At 43.6% G+C, this 21,716-nt stretch overlaps 1 protein-coding gene across 3 annotated transcripts in view; it reads left to right on the forward strand.

Annotated features, from left to right (window-relative positions):
- Positions 1–4,119: 4,119 nt before the first annotated feature.
- KLHL6 (kelch like family member 6) overlaps positions 4,120–21,716 on the forward strand; it is a 98,708-nt gene continuing 81,111 nt past the window's right edge. For all 3 annotated transcript variants that reach the window (XR_009612229.3, XR_009612230.3, XM_060639328.3), the window contains exon 1: positions 4,120–4,476. Coding sequence is in view for 1 of the 3 variants with exons in the window: in XM_060639328.3 (XP_060495311.1) it covers positions 4,184–4,476 (293 nt within the window). In the remaining 2 variants the exon portion in view is untranslated. The remainder of the gene's footprint in view (positions 4,477–21,716) is intronic.

The raw sequence follows: 21,716 nt of genomic DNA on the forward strand, positions 1-21,716 counted from the left end.
GGCTTCAGATACTACACTTGATCTTAGCCAAAAGGCCTGAGAAGTGATAAGCAAATGGCTTCAGGAGGAAATAAGTCCCTAAAGCTCCCAGGGGCAATACACCATCTCTAACTTCTGAGGCATGTTTTTTATTGAATCTTCCTTCAGCCCGGTATACCAGTGCTCTTTGCTCAGAAAAGGAAAAAAGGGGTCTTCCCCTTCTCTGGGATACAGCAGCAGAAGCAGTGGGTTGTTGGCAGTGGTGATGTTCAAGGAAGTGTGGCCCTGAAAATATGGCAGGCAGAGGCCCAGAGCACTGCAGGCGTAGCTTGTGGTGCTTTGGTGCCATTGCAGTTGTGACTATTTCCTAAAAAGGTAAACACGGTCTCAATTGACTTTGTGAAGTCCTTCTGTCAGTGATGAGTTAGGTGCTTGCGCATTGATTGAGGTGCAGCAGCAGACAGCAGGAGATAGAACTGATTGGACATTGGTGGGGTTGGTGGAGAGAGACTCTCAGGTCAGGGGACTGGAAGGTGGGGTCCTCTAACTTTGATCAATCAAAGTCACAGTTACACTGGAGTGTTTCTGGGAAAGCCTCTGTTGGAGATTATGATTCTACCGGGTCATTGGGGAACAGTGGAAGGTGAAAACGTTGGGCTTTAGAATCAGCCAGACCTGAGTTCAAATCTCAGTTCTGGCATTCAGTAGCTATGTGTCTTAATTTGTCTTCACCACAAAGTAGATATTAGACAAGGACTGGCTACAGGTAGTTTATTTGAGAAGCACAGTGATAGGGTGGGGAAGTGAGAGGATGAATGGGTTACTACTATGAGCAACTAGAGCTCAGTGCTCTGAGAGTCTTATGATAGACAGTGTAGAATGCACTTCAGTAGTGTCCCATGAAGAGACAAGGAAGCTAGCGTTTTTATCTACCAACTTCTGGCCTTCAGTTGCAGGTCAGTCTGGGGGCACCTCTGGTGAGCCCACATGCTCTTGTAGCTGGAAAACTCTCTCAGGCACAGTGATGCTATTGGTGTGCTTCTGGGAACTTTCTGTGGGTGACCTCCAGGATGTACTGAGGGGCTATGGACAAGATATTAATTATGTGATCTTACCTGTCTCCATGTCTCCAAAATGGAGATCATAAAACTTAACTACACTGGATTGGTGGGAAGATTAAGCTCATCAGAGTTCATAAAATGACTCTCATAGTTCTTGAAGCATAGTCGATACTCTATAAATGAGACCTTTAGTAGCATTAAGTTAACATGACAGAACAGTGGCTTTTCCTTTGTAGCTGACTTAACACTTGTTTCTATCATGATAAGTTGTGTTAGAGAAGAAAGTTGATTGGGGTCAGAAGGGGCAATCTGTGGTTTTAGGAATAGAGATTTCCATTGAGTGAAGCTACCCATTTGTATGGAGACAGAATCTATTCCTTATAAGCATTATAAAGCCAACTAACTAGCCTAATAAGATATAATTAGATTGTTTTCCCAGTATTAAAGCTTTTGCCAGTGGCTTGTACATTTTGTGGCTATAAAGAATATCTATAAAGAATATTTGTCGGTTAATGCTAAATCTCAGAGCATATCCAGGTTGACATGGATGCCAAACTGGTTGTGTTTTTTACGTTTGCACTAAATCTAATTGTAGGTATTACCACACCTACAGTACAAGTCTGTGAATACATCCCTACTAGGAAAATGTGGGGTTGGGGAAAAGGTAACAGTTATCTGCTTATGTCAAGGGAATGGGGTGGGTGGACTTGGAAGGTATGTGAAAAATAATAAGGGAGATTGGTGAACAGGATCCATCATGAATGGAGAATTGAATTTTATTCTTATTTCGTTTTATTTGAGGGGGAGTTGGAGTGGAGCTGAATATGGCCAGGGTTGTTCATACTTTGAGAGGTTCTGGGGGACAAGATTTCATGAGAGAGATTGGGTCATGTGTTGTCCTCAGCTCTACCAGAGGTGGTGGTTGGAGTCATGGGGATGAAAGTGCTGAGTTCCTCCCAGTTGAGGCCTGCAGGAAGAGTCAAGGTGTGTTCGTCCCTGTGATGGGCACAGGAGGTCAACTATATACCAGCCCTTCCCTCTCCTCTCTGCTAACAGACCCTGATTTTGTTTGGCTATCAGGTATCTACTCCTTGATCTTGGGGAAAGGGGACTGGAGCCAGCAGATGAATCATGTTTGGTGCAAGCCAATCATGTTATTCCATTTGTATTTCCTAGAGTTAGATCTCAGGTAGTCTAGTGACCCAGGAGAAGCTTAATGGGGATTTTAGGAAATATTTTCTTTGTGGTAAAAAGAAAGAGATGAAGGAGAAGAGGACTTCCCTTCTTCCTGCTTTTGGACTGGTTAGTATTGTGGCAGCTATTATGTGATCATAAGGGGGCATCTCCGTCACACTGAGAATGTGACAGAGTGGGAAAATGGAAAAATTCTGTGTCATTGATGACATCACTGAGCTTCTGGATTAACCTGAGACTGCATACATTTGCCTTCTTATAGTATGAGACTTATATTGTTTAAACCACTTAAAAATTTTTTTCTAATGCTTATTTATTTTTGAGAGAGAGAGACAGAGAACAGGGGAGGTACAGAGAGAGAGGGAGACGAGGGTCCGAAGTGGGCTCTGCGCTGACAGCAGAGGGCCTGATGTGGGGCTCGAACTCACGAACTGTGAGATCATGACCTGAGCTGAAGTTGACCCTTAACCAACTGAGCCACCCAGGCACCCCTGTTTAAACCACTTTTGATGGACTATTCTGTTGTTGAAGCCAAAGCATCTTGATTGACAGAGCTCTGGATAAAGCACAAGTCTGGTGGGAGGGGAGATATGAAAGACCTTGACCTTAGGAATAAGTATCTATGGAAGAGAGGAAGAGCTGAGGCAGAACTGGGACCCGTGGAGGAGGCTCAGTCACCACTGACCAGGGCAGAGAATGGATTGGGACTCCCTGTTGATCAAGGGGACAGCCAGTGTTCCCCACTGCTAGAAAGTATAGTCAGACCAACACACTAGTGTTGTCTGTACATGAAAGCAGGAGCCAGACAACAGAGGCCACTTTGGTTAGGTATTGTGGACTGGTGCAACCATGGCAAGCAAGCCCTACCATTCCTTCTGTGGGAGATGCGGGGGTCAGGATCAACATGATATTACAGCTCTGGGTAGCCTGATGGTGGTGGAGGAAACAGGGGCTTTGAAGCCAAACAGATCTGGGTCCTGCCACTCACTTGGGCAGAGCTTCAGTTTCCTTCTCTGTAAAATGAGGACAATCATATCTGCCCCACTGGATTCTTATAAAGGTTAGAATACATTAGAGTGAATTAACTTCTCTAGTCTATAATATAGTGGGAGTTTATTAAAAGATGATTATTATCACTTAATAGAGACCTGCAGAGGTAATGAAGATGCTTCATGGTGTACCACTAGATGCACGGCCAATAGATGCTGAGTGAGATTAGGCCAATTTGAGACTTGCTAGGGTAATCTGGTGTTGACCTACTCTGATTAGTCTTCTAAGAGAGAAGACCCTGGGGATGGAGTTTCTGGAGATCATTTGTTCTCTGTCCACAAAGACATATCTGAAACAATAGACTTTCTTGGTAGGGGGGAACATTAATATTTGCAATGACATTGTTTTCCCCTGAGCAGGGAGGAAGACAAAGACAGAACATGTGCAATGCTGATATAAACAAGAATGCCAGCGATAAGTGGGTTTTCCAAAGTTCCCAAGGGACTGTGTGGGGGCTTATCATGGGGTCTCACACTCCTGAGAAGAGGGAGGGGGAAGAATGTAGAATGTTCCCTGCACATCCTATCATTGACAACTTGCATTATAAAAGCACCAGAGGTATGAATGTAATAACCAGAATCAGAAGCTTCCTGCTCACGGATATGAGGGGGAGATGGACCAAAATAGCTCACAGCACTAATAGCAGACTCTGGGAAGCCACCCCTTCTCCTCTGGAGCCCCTTTATACACACCTCTTCTAAGTAATTTCCAACCTTTTGTTGACTCACAAAAAGAAGAAGAATAGAAGTTACTAGCGTTTGTAGTAACAGGATGAGAAAGTACGAGACTTCCTGTTGTGTGTGTGTGACAGCTGGTGATAAGTGGAGGGCTCTGCACAGGAAATCCGCTCAACTTCTGCAATGTGACCTGCCTGAAACTTGGGCGCTCCTTCAGTCTGGATGTTTATGGCAGGACAGGGGGGCGCCTGGACCATGGGCGACGTGGTAGAGAAGAGTTTGGAAGGGCCGCTGGCACCTTCTACGGATGAGGCCTCCCAGAAAAGAGGAGACCTGGTAGAAATCTTAAATGGGGATAAGGTAAAATTCGATGACACGGGACTCTCCTTAATTCTGCAGAATGGCCTGGATACCCTCCGTGTGGAAAATGCTCTGACAGATGTCGTCTTGTGTGTGGACATTCAGGAATTCTCCTGCCACCGCGTGGTCCTTGCCGCGGCCAGCAACTATTTCAGGTCAGCATGCCTAGGATTGCAGTCAGATTGGGTGCAGGTTGTAAGGAAAATCGGTATTGATGTGATAGCCCAATCTAACTAGTTGACTGTTGTTGCAAGTACGTTTTGTGTATCTATTTAGGTTCATGTGTCTATTCCAGATACAAGAAAGGAAGCTATTAAGCCTTAGATTTTAGATTTGTTTAAGGTATATTAAAAGAGAGATTGGTGTCATTTGAAAGCAATGTTTATGTTTATGGTGAATCTTCTGTATATGTGTCATTGTTTCAGAGGATGGAAAATTACTGAAGTCATGGGGATTTTTTTCCCGCTTGGTCTGACTAGTGTGTTGGAAACATGATGTTGTCTTTCTTCACCAATGTTGTGGCCCCTCTTTTGGAGTTATCAAATGACTTGCTGAAAATTAGGGGCATCTGGTTATGCAGAGGGTGGATTGGAAAAGAACGTAGTAACAAAGGTGCTTTAGCAGGGAGAGGCTCCCAAATGTAACACACTCTGAGACCTGGGTTCCATCCCTCTCTTCCCTTCCTGACAGTGAGACTTGAGGCAAGTCACTTCATGCTCTGAGTTTCTGTTTTGTTATCTGTACATTGGGGATAATGATGATTACCTCTCTGGATTGTTGTGATAATTAAATATGAGAGGGAAAGGGTCTTACACAGTGCCTAGGGTATAGTGGATGCTCAGTATGTGTTTGTTGAAAATCTTCACTTCATTCTGTTTGGTTCAGCTTAGAATCATTTATTGTTTACCATGAGCAAATGCTTGGGATAGGAATGTGGGAAAATCAGGAACCAGTGAGGAGGGCTGGATCCAGAGATCTCCAGATCAATGTAGACATGGTGGGAAACAGTCCCAAAGAGAAATGGTGATGAAGAAGGTATCTGGGGAACTTGAAAAAGAAGTAGATTTAGAATTTCTTTTTTTTTTAAAGCTAATTTATTTATTTATTAATATTCATTTATTGTTGAGAGAGAGAGACAGAGTGCGAGTGGGGGAGAGACAGAAAGAGAAAGGGACACAGAATCCAAAGGCTCCAGGCTCCAAGCTGTCAGCACAGAACCCGACATGGGGCTCGAACCCACGAACTGAGAGATCATGACCTGAGCCAAAGTTGGTTGCTCAACCGACTGAGCCACCCAGGTGCCTCTAGAATTCCTTTTAATGAGATTCTTCTTAACTCTTGGTTCTGAGGAAATTAAAAACTATTTATCTATGTAAACATCATGAAAAGTATTTTATCTTTTTACTTTTTCTGAGATGCTTAGAGGGAAATTTTTACTTGGAATTCAGAGAGCAGTGTCAATGGATTGTTGTGGGATTGATTAGGTCCCCTATGTAAACAAGGCAAGGGGACACCTGGGTTTGTGGGAAGTAGCGCCAGCCATGTGCCAGACAGACATAGTATCTGATTTTATTTTTGCAGCACTGCGGTGAGGTGGCTGATGTCCCCTTTTACAGATGAGGAAATGGAAATCCAACATTACAAATGTAATCATTGCTGGAGTAGGGATTGGGCACATTCTAGAAATCCTTGTTGTTTTTTTTTTTTTTAATTTTTTTTTTCAACGTTTTTTATTTATTTTTGGGACAGAGAGAGACAGAGCATGAACGGGGGAGGGGCAGAGAGAGAGGGAGACACAGAATCGGAAGCAGGCTCCAGGCTCCGAGCCATCAGCCCAGAGCCCGACGCGGGGCTCGAACTCACGGACCGCGAGATCGTGACCTGGCTGAAGTCGGACGCTTAACCGACTGCGCCACCCAGGCGCCCCTAGAAATCCTTGTTTTTACTGTAATACAAATTGCCACTAAATTTGGAGCTCCATTCCAGAGGAAGTGTATAACAGGTAACATGTAGGTACAGCCATAAAGTTGGGATGATACAGATAAACATTTCTCACCCCACCGGTATTGGTTGTATCTTTCACATTGATCAACAACCACTTTCAGAAGTGAATGAAAGTCAACTTAGCTCAATGTACTTAGCACCCATTTTTAGATTTATTGATTCTCTTTTGAATCACTGGAAAATGGCAGTCATACAAATGTACGCCTGATTAGCAATTTAGTTAGTGGCTCAGCCTGCCTATGGAACAGGACCGCTGTCTGTGTGCTCTCAAGCACATCATGATTCCTCTGGTCCTTGGGTTTCTCATCCTAAATGGAAGGTGTTTAGGCCCAGGTCCTTCCCACCCTGCTGATGTAGGATACTTAGGGAAAGTGTGTACCAGCCCTCAAAGGTGGTGGTGGCCATGAGATGCTGGAGGCACCCACACAGTGTGCATGTGTGCCTATGGTTGAAGACTCTCTTCCAAAACTGCCTGGTCACGTAGGGAAATTCCTTCTTTTCTTCAGAGCAGCAACTTTTGATTCTTATCTTGGTATTTCCAGGATGACTTTCCTCCTATAGTGAACACAGTCTTGGAGACAGAATTCTTTTTTCCGGTATTGCTATTAACTGCTATTAATAATAACTTCTGTTGTTGAGCACTTAGTGAGAGTAAAGCTCTGTGCCACCTGTGTCCCATACACCATCCCACGGCAGCCCTGCGAGGTAGGGAATTTTATCCCCATTTACAGATGAGGAATGAAAGCCCGGAGTGTCTCGGTGAATAAAGTGACCAAGTGGGATTTGGACTTAGGACTGACATGAAGTCTGACATTGCCTCACCACCCGTTTTGCTTAGTTTCTAAGGTTTTGAAAGGGCTAGGGAGCCAAGTTCCTCTTATGCTCATACTTAGGAAGGGCAGAGAGCCTACTCTGTCTGAGAGGCTTCTGATACAGCCCTCTTTGCTTTGGAGGGCCTGGAAGCTGGCAATTAAATTTTGTACACTTTTTCTTTATTCATTGAGAACATAAATGTTTTCCATGGAGTGACTAAACCACAGTTTATTTAACCAGTCCCCTGTTGACAGACATTTGGATCGTTTCTAATCTTTTTTTTTTTTTTTTTTTTAACATTTATTTTATTTTTGAGATAGAGAGAGACAGAGTGTGAGCGGGGGAGGGGCAGAGAGCGAGGGAGACACAGAATCGGAAGCAGGCTCCAGGCTCTGAGCCGTCAGCCCAGAGCCCGACGCGGGGCTCGAACTCACAGACGGTGAGATCGTGACCTGAGCTGAAGTCGGACGCTTAACCAACTGAGCCACCCAGGCGCCCCTTGTTTCTAATCTTTTGCCATACAACAATGTTGTAATGAATAACCTTATACATATGTCATTTTTATATGTGTGCAGGAATACCTGGGGGTGCATTTCTAGAAGAGGGTTTGCTGAGTTAAGCAGAAACGCATCTGCAGTTTAAGTGGATATATATGCCAGATCTGCCTTTATAGGGGTTCAGTCATTTTGAACTCCTGACAGGCTTGCCGAAAGAGGATGGCTTCCAACTTTGGGATTTTTCCCAGTATGACAGATGAGAAACAGTATCTCAGTTTTGTTTTAATTTGCATTTCTCTCATTTTGAATAAGCTCAAACGTCTTTTTGTATGTTTAAGGATTGTCTGTAGTTCTTTTCTGTGAACTGTCTCTTCACGGCCTTTCAAATTTTCACATATATATATATATATATATATATATATATATATATATATATTAAATGTTTATTTATTTTGAGGGAGAGACAGCAAGAGACAGGGAGTGCATGTGTGAGCAGGTGACAGGTAGAGACAGGCGGAGAGAGAGAATCCCAAGCAGGCTCCATGCTCAGCACAGAGTCTGATGTGGGGCTTGAACTCATGAACCGCGAGATCATGTCCTGAGCTGAAATCAAGAAGTCTGTTGCTTAACCAAATGAACCACCCACATACGCCAAATTTTCAGATATATATTTTTTAAAATTAAAATTTATTTTTGTCAAAGTACTGCATGCAGATAGTTAACGAAGAGTCAAATAGTATTTAAAGACTTATAATGAAAAAACAAAAATTCCTCTTCACCTCTTCTACCCTTCAGTATTGTTCACCAAAAGTCACCATTTTTTATGTTTAGCTATTTCTTCTGGTATTATATTTATATTTCTTCAAAATATGCTTATGCTACTCTTTCTTGATTTCTCAACGTTAGACATCATTTACTGATTTCCTAGTATGTCTGATAAGGACTTAGCACTTACTCCTAGCTCCCTTACCATACACTGACCTTTACTACACTCTCTCAGTATAATGTTTTCACATTTTTCCTGGATAAGTTTGTATTAAGAATTTGCATGATGTTCATGAAAACATTTTTCTTGTTGAACCAAGTTGTGTGAAATGATTACATTTTGTTTCATGTAAAGCTTTTTGTCTTTCCTAAAGTTAATAATTCATTGTTTTTTCCATTTGCTTAGTTGTGGGACTATCTTTTGCTCACATCTTCTCACCATGATCTTTCATGTGGTCTAGTGCATCAAAGAATCTACCAGTTCCATTTTCCCCCAGAATCTTCCTCACTGACATCATTTTACACATGTTCTCTGGACCTGCTGCCCAGCTATTGTCTACCTGCATATATAACCATGGTGGCTATAAACAGGGACTATATTAGTAACTCAGACAATGTAGTTCCCTTTGGGGGCCTATTTAGAAGTCTTGAGTGGAATGAGGAAGTTGGGAAAATACATAGAGTTGAGGCTGAGAAAGTCGCAAGGGAGAATAAAGCTGAAAAAGTAGCTCGCGACATACATTAAATGTCAACAGCCAAATGTCAAGGTGTCTGAATATTATCCTAGCAGGAAAATCAAGGAAAGCATAATTTAATATTCATAGTAATTGTTTTTTAAAATGTTATAAAACTAGTAGTGTGTTTTAAAAGACCACTAAGGGGCGCCTGGGTGGCTCAGTCAGTTGAGCGTCCGACTTCGGCTCAGGTCATGATCTCCCAGTGTTTGAGTTCGAGCCCTGTGTCGGGCTCTGTGCTGGCAGCTCAGAGCCTGGAGCCTGCTTCCGATTCTGTGTCTCCCTCTCTCTCTAACCCTCCCCCGTTCATGCTCTGTCGCTCTCTGTCTCAAAAATAAATAAAAACATTTACAAAAAATTAAAAAAAAAAAAAAAAAAAAGACCACTAAGAAAGCTGCCATTTGTGTTATGCCTTTGGACATGTCCCCAAATCAAAGTCTTTGGAACTGGTTGTGCATCCTACATGCTGAACCCACCTCCCATAGGATCTCCATCTAAACCAGTGGCTCTCGCCATTTTGGGGGGGCAGGGAACAAATCATTGCAGATATGGCACACTCCATAGGTGAGGCTGACCCCTGAGGGCAATCGTGTTGCGATTTCAGGGGTGGCTGAGGGAAGGAGTGGTGATGTAGGGAGGGATCATCAGGCTCCTCATAGTCCTACCAGATGACTGGCCTTCCCATATGAATAAAAGAGCTTCCAGGCTGAGGCTGAGTCGATAGCAAGCTCCTTTGTTGCTGCTGCTGCCCCAAATCTGCCTGGACCTTGGCTCCTGCTTGTACCTCAGTACCCTGGTCTTTGGGTCTGGTTCCCTGAGTCCATGATGAGGGGATTTTGACCACTGGCTACAAAAATCAAGCACAGGTCAGGAATGGGAATGGCATTCTGGGCCCAATCTATTAATATTATTATTATATATTAACTAATTACTGTATGGCAGCAAGTAGGGTGAGAGGCTACCCTTTTTTTCTTTTAATATTTTTTTATTTTTAAGAGAGAGACAGAGCATGAGCGGAGGAGGGTCAGAGAGAGAGGAAGACACAGAATCCAAAGCAGGCTCCAGGCTCCGAGCCGTCAGCACAGAGCCCGACACGGGGCTTGAACTCACGAACTGTGAGCTCGTGACCTGAGCCGAAGTCAGACGCTCAACCGACTGAGCCACCCAGGCGCCCTGAGAGGCTACTCTTAAACCATGTGTAGAGGTTATAATCCTTTGCTTTTTCTGCATAATGGTGTAAGGGGTCTACAAGGGAGCCGGCAAGCACAGGTGAGAGAGTAAGTGCTAAGGAAAACAAGAATGAGTTAAGGCCATCTGGGTCTGGATTAGAAATCTTGCTAATGGTGAAAGCATTGAGTATTGCTGTTGCCACAGTGGGTATGCCTGATCAAGTGAACTGGTGACTGTACTTCGAGCATTGGGTCCTGCATTTTATGCTTTTAGTCTTGTTCACTTAGTAGAATCAATGTGGTGGTTAATATTTAAGTACTATAGACCAGGACACCTGGATGGCTCAGTCAGTTGAGCATTCGACTTTGGCTCAGGTCATGATCTCTTGGTTTGTGGGGTCAAGCCCTGTGTCGGGCTCTGTGCTGTCAGCTCAGAGCCAGGAGCCTGCTTTGGATTCTGTGTCTCCCCCTCTCTCTGCCGCTCCCCTGCTCGCACTCTGACTTCTTCTGTCTCTCAAAAATAAGTAAGCATTAAAAAAATATTTAAGTACTATAGGTCTATAATTTCTTATCAGCAATTCTAAAATCCCCCAAGTGCTGATAAATGAGAAAGTTTTTAGAACTTATTTGGCAGACAAATTTGTGACTTGAGCTGCACATGTCTGATGGAGACATCTGTCCTGAACTGAGAAGAGGCTACTTGGAGTCTGTTTATTCCATTATGCATATATTCATTGCTGGACTACTAGTGCTCTGGATATAGGAATGCTGGCGGTGCTATATAATATTCAAGATATGGTAATATTCAAACAATTCTGAATGTCAGAGCACATCTGACTGCAAGATTTTGGGGACAGGGGATTATGGGACTTTTCTGATAAAGTTTGTTTTCGTTTAGGTGTTATTATTCTACTTTGTTTCATATGAATATTTTACATACTTGTAAAATTAGTTTAGATACACTTTTGCATCTTGCTTTGCATCTTGTTTCATTATAATCTTTCCCCTATAGTTTTCATAACTCTTATTTATTTATTTAGCTACCATTTTTAATAGATGCATAATATGAAAATCATTCATTGTGAATATAGGTTACTTCTAATATTTTTGTTTTTATAAATGATGTGGTGATAAACATATTTGGAATAAGTATTTCTGCAGTTTGGGATCTGGAAAGGACAATATTTTTTGAGTATTTACTGCATGCCAGGAACTTTGCTGGATTTCCACAATATCAACAATTAGGTAACAACTAGTGGATAGCATTGTCTCCATTTCACCCTCCAGGGAACTCACTTTGATAGCAAGAATGGTTTCCCCATTGGGATCCAAACTGAGAGCAGACCTTTCTATCAGGCAGAAATGTGGCTGTTGGGACATTAACTGTGCAAGACTATTAACTTTCCCTCTCTACCATACACTAGTATAGTCTATGTAAGCTGTAGGTGAGGAGAAAGTATAAAAGTTATTGCCTCCATGTGCACGTACACACACACACACAGGCAGAACACTATGGGAACATTCAAGCCAATTTGCATCTGGGGGCTGAGCTGACAGATCCCCATAGCGTTGAAGACTCAGCATGCCTTAGGGCACCAGTCTGGGTCAAAGGATTAAATAAGAAATAAGGAAGTAGGTCAGGATGTGAGGTGAAGAGACAGTATGCTTTGAAAGCATAGGGCCTCAAGGACCTGTAGGACATCATTGGGGCAGGAACCAGTAACTGCTTGGTATAATGGAAAGAACACCATCTTAGAACCTTGTCACTGGCATTTGAGTCTATACCCTGCCACTTACTGGCTGTGTAAATCTTGGAGAAATTGCTTGGCCTCTCTGAGGTTCAGTGCTGTTATACAACACAGTGAAGCTACTGATTTGTGTCTATCCATCCCAGTAAAGTTTGTGAAATACATGTAATAAAATAGATCATTTATGAATTTTTTTGCCTAAACATTTTATGCATGATAACAAGTCAGATTTCTTCATTCTAAGGAAGAGCAATCAACTGGATTTTTTGAAGATTTATGTAGGTAACTCACAGAATCCCTCAGAAGGCCAAACTCCGAAAACAGACAGGAGCCAGGGAGGCCAGGTCGTGGCCAGGACCACAGCTTAAAGCCACCCAGAACCCATCTGGGGAGAATTCCCCCGCTGTTGCAGGATCCTGGAGGCCAAGGCTAGCACAGCTCTGGCCACTGGCACTGTCTCCCTTGCAATTCCTGGGAACTGGAGGCTGCTGCTTCCACCAGAATTGGTTCTCCTCTGTCTCTGCTTCTTTGCATTTCCAGCTCCCAGTTCCTAGCCTGGGGTAAGTTTATCTAATTGGTCAAAGCTGAGTTACGCATGTTAATGCAATAGCTGTGACAGAAGTTGGGAAAGTGTGCCTTGGGCCTTTGCAGCTTCTGGATCAGGAAGTGCTTCTGCCACACACCACATCTCATTTAGAGGGAGAATTTGCCATACCTCGGGAGGGTTTCAGATGCTGGGCAACCAAAAACTGACAAGGATCCATTATATGCAGCTACTATGTGCCTGTCCTGCATTAGGTGCAGAGTAAGGGTTAAGGTATCATGAAAAATATACAGATATTAGAGAATTCCATGATTCCTGTCTCATAGGCATCAGAGATAATGATCCTGAGATCTTACAGGCAAGAGGACAATTATTTTGCACTTTTACTTCTCTTCTCCCTTCAGACTTTGAGTGGCTCTGGTATACATGTGAGACTGTGTGGCATGTAAGCATCATCCATCATGCATGGTCTAGAAACTGGCTGGGAATGTGAGCTATGGGAGGGTCCTTGACACCATTGCAATGGCTGACATTCGGCAGACACCTACTACGTATTTGATATCCATAAAAACTTGACATTCCTCCTGAAGGTTCAGTCACTGATAGGCAGCATCCTGGTCAGAGCAGGAAGTCCTCACAGAGTTAGGAGGCTATTGCATAACTTTAAAAAAGGGAAGGATGATAAAGCGTGGTCATTATAGGAAAGATTTGAAGGATCAGTTAAAAATCCAGAATGCTTCAGAATGTTGTGGATTCAGCAGGTTACTCACATGACCATCTGGACACAAATGTGCTATGCCTACATAGAGACTCCTGCAGACCATTTTTTTTTTTTTTTTTTAGGATTGGAAGGTACTCGGCAGGAATTGCTGCCTCAAGGCAGAAGTGCATGTAGGTCCTTTGAATTTTTAATAAAATATCATCTCTGTCATCTCCACCCCTGGTGTCTAGGGCATGTGGGTCTTCTTTCACTCAAGACTAGAAAGTCCATTCTTCTCCTGTTTTGAATAATGCTGCATGGAGCTCTCAACTAAAACACAACACAAACACTCATCATTGACATCTTAAGTTCTGAACTTTACCCCTATGCCAAGTACACAGATATGTAACTGTCCATTCATGAAAATGCCTTTGCAGAGTAGATTCTAATATAGCAAACACTAAACAGTCCATGAGAAGAGCTGCCCATATGAAGAACATGTATGTTTTTGGTAAAACTGCCTTGGAGCTCACCATCCGTCACATTGCTCAATGTTCCTATATTAGTCAGTGTTCTTTTGATGGCAAGGAATAGAATCTGAGGTCAAATCAGCTTTGGCAAAAGAGGAAGGTATTTGGCCACATAGCCAATTCATAGGAAGGGCCGGGATGCAGCAGAGCTCAGGGAGAAGAGGAACCAGGGCCTTGAATGCAGTCAGGGTGCTTTCTTTCGACTCTCACTTGGCTTCTTTCTAAGGTGGGATTTCTCAGATGTACTTCTGCCACATGGTTGGGGGTCTGCTCCTTGGCAGCTCTAAGACTCGCTCCTTTTCAGTTGGTTCCAGAGAGAAACTGAGGGGCTGGCTTCAGTTTGAAAAGCCCCCAGGAAAGACTCTGTTCCATTCTCTTACCCAATCCTAGACCAATCGTTGTGTCCGGGAGGTGGGGCACAGTGATCAGCCCAGTTTAGTTTAGGAGTTCAAGGTTGGCCAAAAGCAGGGGCGGAGGGCAGGGCAAAGGAGGGGAGATTGGTAAAAACGTAAGAGCTTCTATTTGAACCACATGATTTGAGTAGGACTTGGGAGAGCATTTCCCAGAAAGGGAAGGCACTAGACAAAAGGAAAAATGAATGTACACTAAAGAGGGCTAATAAATGCTGGTTTACTTTCTTTTCTTAGCCAACTTATTTTTTTTAGTTTTTTTTTTTTTTTTTTTTTTTTTTTTTAATTTTTGGGACAGAGAGAGACATAGCATGAACGGGGGAGGGGCAGAGAGAGAGGGAGACACAGAATCGGAAACAGGCTCCAGGCTCCGAGCCATCAGCCCAGAGCCTGACGCGGGGCTCGAACTCACGGACCGCGAGATCGTGACCTGGCTGAAGTCGGACGCTTAACCGACTGCGCCACCCAGGCGCCCCTTTAGCCAACTTATTGTACTTCTGCCTTTGCTTTGGCTGTCAGGAAGCTTATGCATTAGCTTTCCTTAGCCTAGGTTTCAGTGACATAGTCTCCTACTTTAATTACTTAGATCTTATTTTATTACTTTTTGTTGTTACTGTTTTGCATTTTATAATATCTCTGAGACTATAAGCCACCTTAAGTTATTTTGGAGAGGCTTTTTTTTTTTTCTTTTTAAAGTAAGCTCTAGGCCCAGTGTGGGGTTTGAACCTATGACCCTGAGATCAAGAGTTGCATGCTCTACCAACAGCCAGCCAGGAGCCCCCGGAGAGGCCATTTTTGTATAAGTCTCCTTTGCTATGAAAAAAAATATCATTCAGGCAACCTACGTATCCTCTGCAAGCTGTAAGGGTAGTCATTCTGTTATTATGTTTAACTTTTGTGGAAAGCTTTAAGGCCACAGTAATTATAGGAGTGCTGATATTGTTATGACTTTAAAACACAATCAAACCAAAAGTTGCATTGTAGCTGTTTCTGAGGAGATATTCAAGGATCTATAAAAATTACCTGCTGGCAGGTATGCATATAATAATTCAGGTTCAGGGTCAAGTAAGAGCTTACTGATATTCAGGAGATCATGTGTCATGTAGAGTAAGCTCAGGTTTGTCTGGGGTAGATATCAAGGGAATTTTGGTGTTTGGGGAATTAAGGGAGGGGCAGATGCCCAGTGAATAATTCTTGGAATGTGGTGTTAGTGGACATAGCACTCAAGGTCAATTGAATGAATGACCCCACTCTCTACCATGCACTGAGTTTACAAAGATTAATGAGTTCTTGTTCCCTATTAACAACAAAATCACAGTCAGAGGAGAAAGATAGGCAAATCAGTGCTTCAGTATAGGGTAATAATATCAATGTTTCAGTATAGGTAATATGATGGAGTTCTGCTTACAGAAGGGGCATTAAGTCAGACCAGAGAAAAAAGGCAATCAGAGAGGGCTTCCTGGAAGAGTATAGGCCAATCTATGGTAGTTCCTTCTTCACCTTTGGCTTTAAAACTCCTCTCCACTCTCAGCTGGAGGATCTCTTATTTTTTTCCCCTCTCCCTCTGGATTTGTGTCATAAAAGCCCAAGGAACAGGCCTGGCAGTCCAGATTCCTCTGTGGCAGCTGGTGAAGGGAGAAGTCTGGAACACGTATGTGATCACTTTTGCCCTGTCATAATAGGGATAACTTTTATGCCTCAACATTTGAATACCTTGGGTGAGGATTAGGACCAGTGCCAGTTCACATGTTTCTAAGTGATCAGAACCAGGGAATGCTCAGAAAAATCTCTAAGCCTAGGCTGATCTTTGACTTTTGGTTAATGACATGGAGGTCATAAGGAGGCCAGGATGGGGTCCTGTGGGTTGGGATGGAAAATGTTTGGAAAGGGGTGTTGATAAGGAGCCTTTAGGGAAACAGCCTGGTCAGGATGTGGCAGTGGACAGTGAGCACAAATGCTGACCCTGCTCGTGGCCCAGTGGGAAGTGAGAATCAGAGCAGACCTCATTGAAGAGGGAAGTGGTGTTTTGTTAGGGGAAGCCAGGTTTCGTCTCTGGCAAGGAGATGGAAGATGTGCTAAAGCAAATTAAGGTGGAGAACAACCACCATGTTTTGTACTGTAACATCTCAAGTGGGAGGGCTTAGGGTAAATATCGTGGGCCCGGGTTACCAATTTGGAGAATCACTGGATAATACAGTTCTCTATACACACACTTCATTTCAGGTCACTGGGTCTTGGAGCTCGTTGTTATTTATTCGCATGGCAGTTAGAAGAGAAATGTAGATGTGGACAGTATGATGTAAAATAGGCAAATCCTCTTGGCCTTCAGGACCAGGTACAGGACTGCACTGCATGTGTAGTTTCCTTCTGTCCACTTACCTATCCATCCATCCATCCATCCATCCATCCATCCTACAAATATTAAATCTATACTGTGGGCCAGCAAATAAGAATTGAGAGAGAAATAAAATCTAGCCCTTGGCTTACAGAGTCTTATAAATCTAATAGAGGAGAAGACTCATTAAAAATAGGCTATATAGGGGCGCCTGGCTGGCTTAAACTCCAGGAGTTTTAAGTCATAGAACATACGACTCTTGATCTTGGGGTCATGAGTCAATCCCCACGTTGGGCCTAGATTTCACCTAAAAAAATAAGCTATATAGAGTGTACATAGAGAAGCCTGTCTGGCCCAAGGGTGTTGATGTAAACAGAGGCACACACCGGAAACTGCTAGTTGTTGGGCATAGCTGCTTCAGGGGATTCAGAAGGGGGTATTTAGACCAGACTCTGAGGGGTCTTGTATGGCAATATTGAGCGTACATCAACATTTCATTTTCTGGGCACTTTTAATACAATGTTCTTTAGCATTTGGGCCCATTTGTTATTCATTATTCATTTGTCTAATTGTGTCAGTCAGGACCGTGCACTGCAAATGGTAGCTACTCAGTTCAAACTGGGTTCAAGCATATCAACAAAAGAAGTTATTTGCTCACATTATTTAAAAGTTTAAGGGGCGCCTGGGTGGCGCAGTCGGTTAAGCGTCCGACTTCAGCCAGGTCACGATCTCACGGTCCGTGAGTTCGAGCCCCGCGTCGGGCTCTGGGCTGATGGCTCAGAGCCTGGAGCCTGTTTCCGATTCTGTGTCTCCCTCTCTCTCTGTCCCTCCCCCGTTCATGCTCTGTCTCTCTCTGTCCCAAAAATAAATAAACGTTGAAAAAAAAAAATTTAAAAAAAAAAAAAAAAAAAAAAAAAAAAAAAAAGTAATAAAAGTTTAAGAGTATTGACTTTCGGTCTTGTTTGATCCTTGTGTTCAAATAATATCATCAGGACTGTTTCTCTCTTTGTCTCTTGTCTCTGCTTTCCTCTGTGTTGGTTACTCTCTCAGGGAGGATCTTCACAGATGGAGGCAAGAAAATATCCAGCTGCTCCAAACTTTTATTTCTCCCAGCTCAGCAGTTACAGCAGGAAGAGAACTTCTCTTTCCCAGGGGTTCCAGGGAAAGTTCTAGGATTCGCTTTGATTGGACTGGCTTCTTCCTATGCCCATCAGTGAACTGATCACTGTGGCATGGGAGACTAATGTGCCATGGACTGTGCTCACCCATGGTCTAGGATGTGGGACCAGCTCTATTCAAACCTTGCAGACTGAAATTGGAGGAAGGATAGTTTCCTATAGGAAAATCTGGGTACACCTACTAAAAAAATTAGGAATAATAAGAAAAATAAGGAAAAATAAGAACTGCTTATTATATCTTTGTAGTTGAATCATTGCTGAATCCTGGTCATAAGCATTTGCTATGACTGATACTCTATCCTGCTTGATGTAGCAGGACAGAACAAGCCCTTTCTGTCATAAATTTGGATGGGCTGAGTTACATGACACGCTGAGGCCTCAGCAATGGTCCAGTGGAGCTGGGAGGGACACTGGTGCTATAGAAACATGGCTGGAGTTCTGGTCCCCAAAGATGCCTGTGCAGTGTCCTTGAGGAGTGGTGAAATTGGGCAAAGAGCTTGGTAGGAGGTAGTTCTTTCAGGGCTTAATAATGTTTAGAGTCAGGTGGGGGGCAGCTCTGGGGTTCTAGCTCCTCTGTCAGTTTGGAGCAAAGACTTAGTCAGCAGCTGGGGGTTCGGGGAGCTGACTCCAGGCTCCAGATAGAGATAGCAGCATGTGGTTAGTCATGTCTCTTGGAGATGGCCATGAACCTTCAAATCCTTCTCTGAAGACTCCCCTCCAGGTGTGTGAGATTTACATGTGAACTGCGGGTAAGAACAGAGAATTGCACACTGTTTATTATTAATAGGGCTTGGGCACCACATCCTGTTTCGGAACTCCTAGCTCTAATGAACTGTGTTACTTGAATATAAGCTGCAGGGACCCCGTCTATACAGCTAATCTGGAGAAAGACTTACAAGGCCAGGATGAGGCCAGCTTCCATCTGAGCCTGCGTGCCCCACCCCCTACCCGTAGTTTGGGAGGCAGCTTTAGGCCTCATGGAATTCTAGGAGGGCTGAATCTCAGAAGGTGAAAGGGTGAATCTACAGAGAGGGAAGATTTTCAAGGGCATGTCTGCCCTAGCACCATAGCCAGTTATTTCTTTGACGTAGAACTGTGTGCAATCTCCTCCTTCTCAGGGTGAGCCATAGGGGCTTGTGTTGGGAAGTGAGGTGACCTCTTCATAGGGCATTGGTACTTGAACATTGGTTTGCCAAAGAATTATGGGTAGGGGTTAGGGGAGCCTAGTAAAATTCATATTTCCAGCCCCATTGCCAGGGATTTTGATTCAGTAGGTCTAGGGTGAGTGGGGTTCAGGATTCTGCATTCTTAACAGCCATCACAGGAATTCCAAATGCAAGTGGTCCAGGGAACATACTTTGAGACCCACTGGCTTTGAGGGTGGACTGTCTGCAGACCAGAAATGTGGGCAGGACTCCAGCGTTGGGACAGCGTCTATATCGTAAGGCTTAGGGAGCACTTTGAGGTCAGAAATGGGGCTGAGCCAAATGTTTATGTCCTTCCCTTGGTTAGGAAATGGCAGGTGAAAGGTTTTGGTGCCCTCAGCCTAGAGGAGCTGGGGGCCATCAGGAGTGTTGTCATCCCATGCTAGGTCACCCTTGCATGTGCTCACTCCCTGCTTTTTTGCAGTGGAGACCCCTTTGACTGTCCACATTGGGTTTATATCCAAATAATCTTTTCTTAATAATACTATTCATTGAGCAGCACATGATTACTAATTAAATTTTTTTAACCAATTATATAGACATTAACATTTATATATATATATATATATATTTTTTTTTTTTTTTTTTTTTGAGAGACAAAATGTGTGTGCAGGGGAGGGGCAAAGGGAGAGGAAGAGAGAGAATCTTAAGCAGGCTCCATGCCCAGCTCAGAACCTGACACAGGGCTTGATCTCATGACTGTGAAATCATGGCCTGAGCTAAAATCAAGAGCCAGATGCTTAGCTGACTGGGCCACCCAGGTGCCTCAACATTCATATTCTTAAATAGAATTTACTCAGTTAGTTAACCAATATTAGAGCTATTCAACACAGAGTATGTCACTAATGCAGAGGAGTTAGTTCCTGGTATAAATGAGGTGGTGAGGGGATTAGAGGAAGAACAGAACAGGGGCAGCATGGGTGGACCTAGCCTAGGAATGAAATAGTGGGGATGGTGGGTGTTGGTCTGTAATTGGGGTTAGAGGTACAGGAGGGAGGAGGTGGGTGTGGAGGCTCAGGGAAGGGGTAAGCCATAGTAATGTTGGGCTAGGTGAAAGATTATGAATTGGTAACATTTAGGAATGGCAGAGGTCTAGGTGGAATGTTCCGGTGTGGCTGTGTCCTTTCCAAGCTCCAGGCCCTGGACTTGGGGGTGTGATTGGAGTTCTCTGTGGAGGTGGAGGGCTTATGAGGCAGGCCTCCTCAGCCTCAGTCTCCCAAGTGTGTTTGGTAATTTTGGAGATGCTGATTCTTGTCAAAGCCAAACACACAGGGGTTAGGAAGGGCATGTCATTTGTTCATTCATTCATTTTCTCCCCAAATATTTACTGAGTCCCTACTAGGCTCCAGGCACCATTCTAGCCCCAGGGATACAGTGGTGATTACAACGCATGCCCTCACTCAGCTCCCGTAGTGGGAACACAATTGTTAAACTAGTTAATTTCAGGTTGTGACAGGTTGTAAAGAAAAATAAAGGAGGTGAAGATGTTAGGGGGTGACTGTATTGGGGGCAGCATCAGAGAGGGGCTCTCTGAGGAGACTTCTGAGCAGAGACCTGAATGAAGTGAGGATTAAGGCCAGCAGAACTCAGAAAAGAGTGTGGTCCAGGCTGTGTTTGGGGCCATGCCCTGACTTCATTCCAGAAGACTCTTAGGCCCATGGAAGTTTTCATGGCTATTGTGGGAGACGAGCTCACTTGCCCAGCCTCTATTTTGGGATTGGCACTGACTCACTGCTGAGTATTGGGCAACTGGCTCCCAGCTTGAGACTATTTCTACTGTAAAATGAGGATCTTAATAGCTACCTCTGTTTTACTAGAATCTCATGAGAATTGGTCAGTGTCTGTCTAGAAAGTATTTTTTATTACAAAAAATTGTATTTATCTTGAGTATAAGCTAAGGAGTAAATGGTTAGCAACTAACTCAGTTTTGTTTTTAGAGAGCAAAACTTAGTCCAGTTCACTTAGTGCTCTCACTCAGTTGACCCCCCAATGGCCCCCAATATGGCCTTGAACTTCTGCTGATTTTCTTGGTTTCAGCTCACTGTTCAGCTCTAGAATAAGAGTCCAAAACTAGATTATGATCTCCATTCTATTGCTGACAACCTGTATGGCCTTGGGCAATTCCCTTAACTTCTACTTCTATAGTCTTATCACCTATAAAACGGGTATAATAATCAAGGAAGATAAGGCTGTTTGTCCTACAAAGTGCTATAAACATAAACATAAGAGATAACTGTTATTAAAGTGGATGTCTAAGGGTGACCCACCTTATATAGGTTATATACTGTTTATGGGGTCCCAACTTTGCCTCAGTGTTTCAATGGACTGCTCAAGAGAGCAGGAGGAGGCCTGGGAGTTTGGTCTTTAAGAAATATGTAGTTCTCTCGTAGTTTCACCTTGTCTGTATTCAGTATGATTGTGTCCCAGGAGAGTGTATTTAAGTGACAGAAAATCAGTGACAAAGTCTCAGAAGAGAGCAGAGAAATGCTGGGATTTGGGGAGCCAAAGCAGGCAAAAAGAGCTTTAGAGAGAGGACTCTGTCTTTAGAGCACTTCCTTTCTCCTACTGTGTGACAGGCACCATGCTAATGTCTCTGGACCAGTCTGTGTGTAGCCCTAGCCTGACTCTATTCTGGAGGGGTTGTGGACAGCAGTGCAGTGACTCTGACACCCACTTACCTGATGATATGCACCAGGCTGAATGCTGGCAAGTCAAGGGTTGCAAGACAGAGTGTGATGGGTCTGCCTACTCCAAGTATCTACC

This window comes from Panthera onca, chromosome C2, assembly GCF_046562875.1.
Source record: "Panthera onca isolate mPanOnc1 chromosome C2, mPanOnc1 haplotype 2, whole genome shotgun sequence".
NCBI classification, from domain to species: Eukaryota; Metazoa; Chordata; class Mammalia; order Carnivora; family Felidae; genus Panthera; species Panthera onca.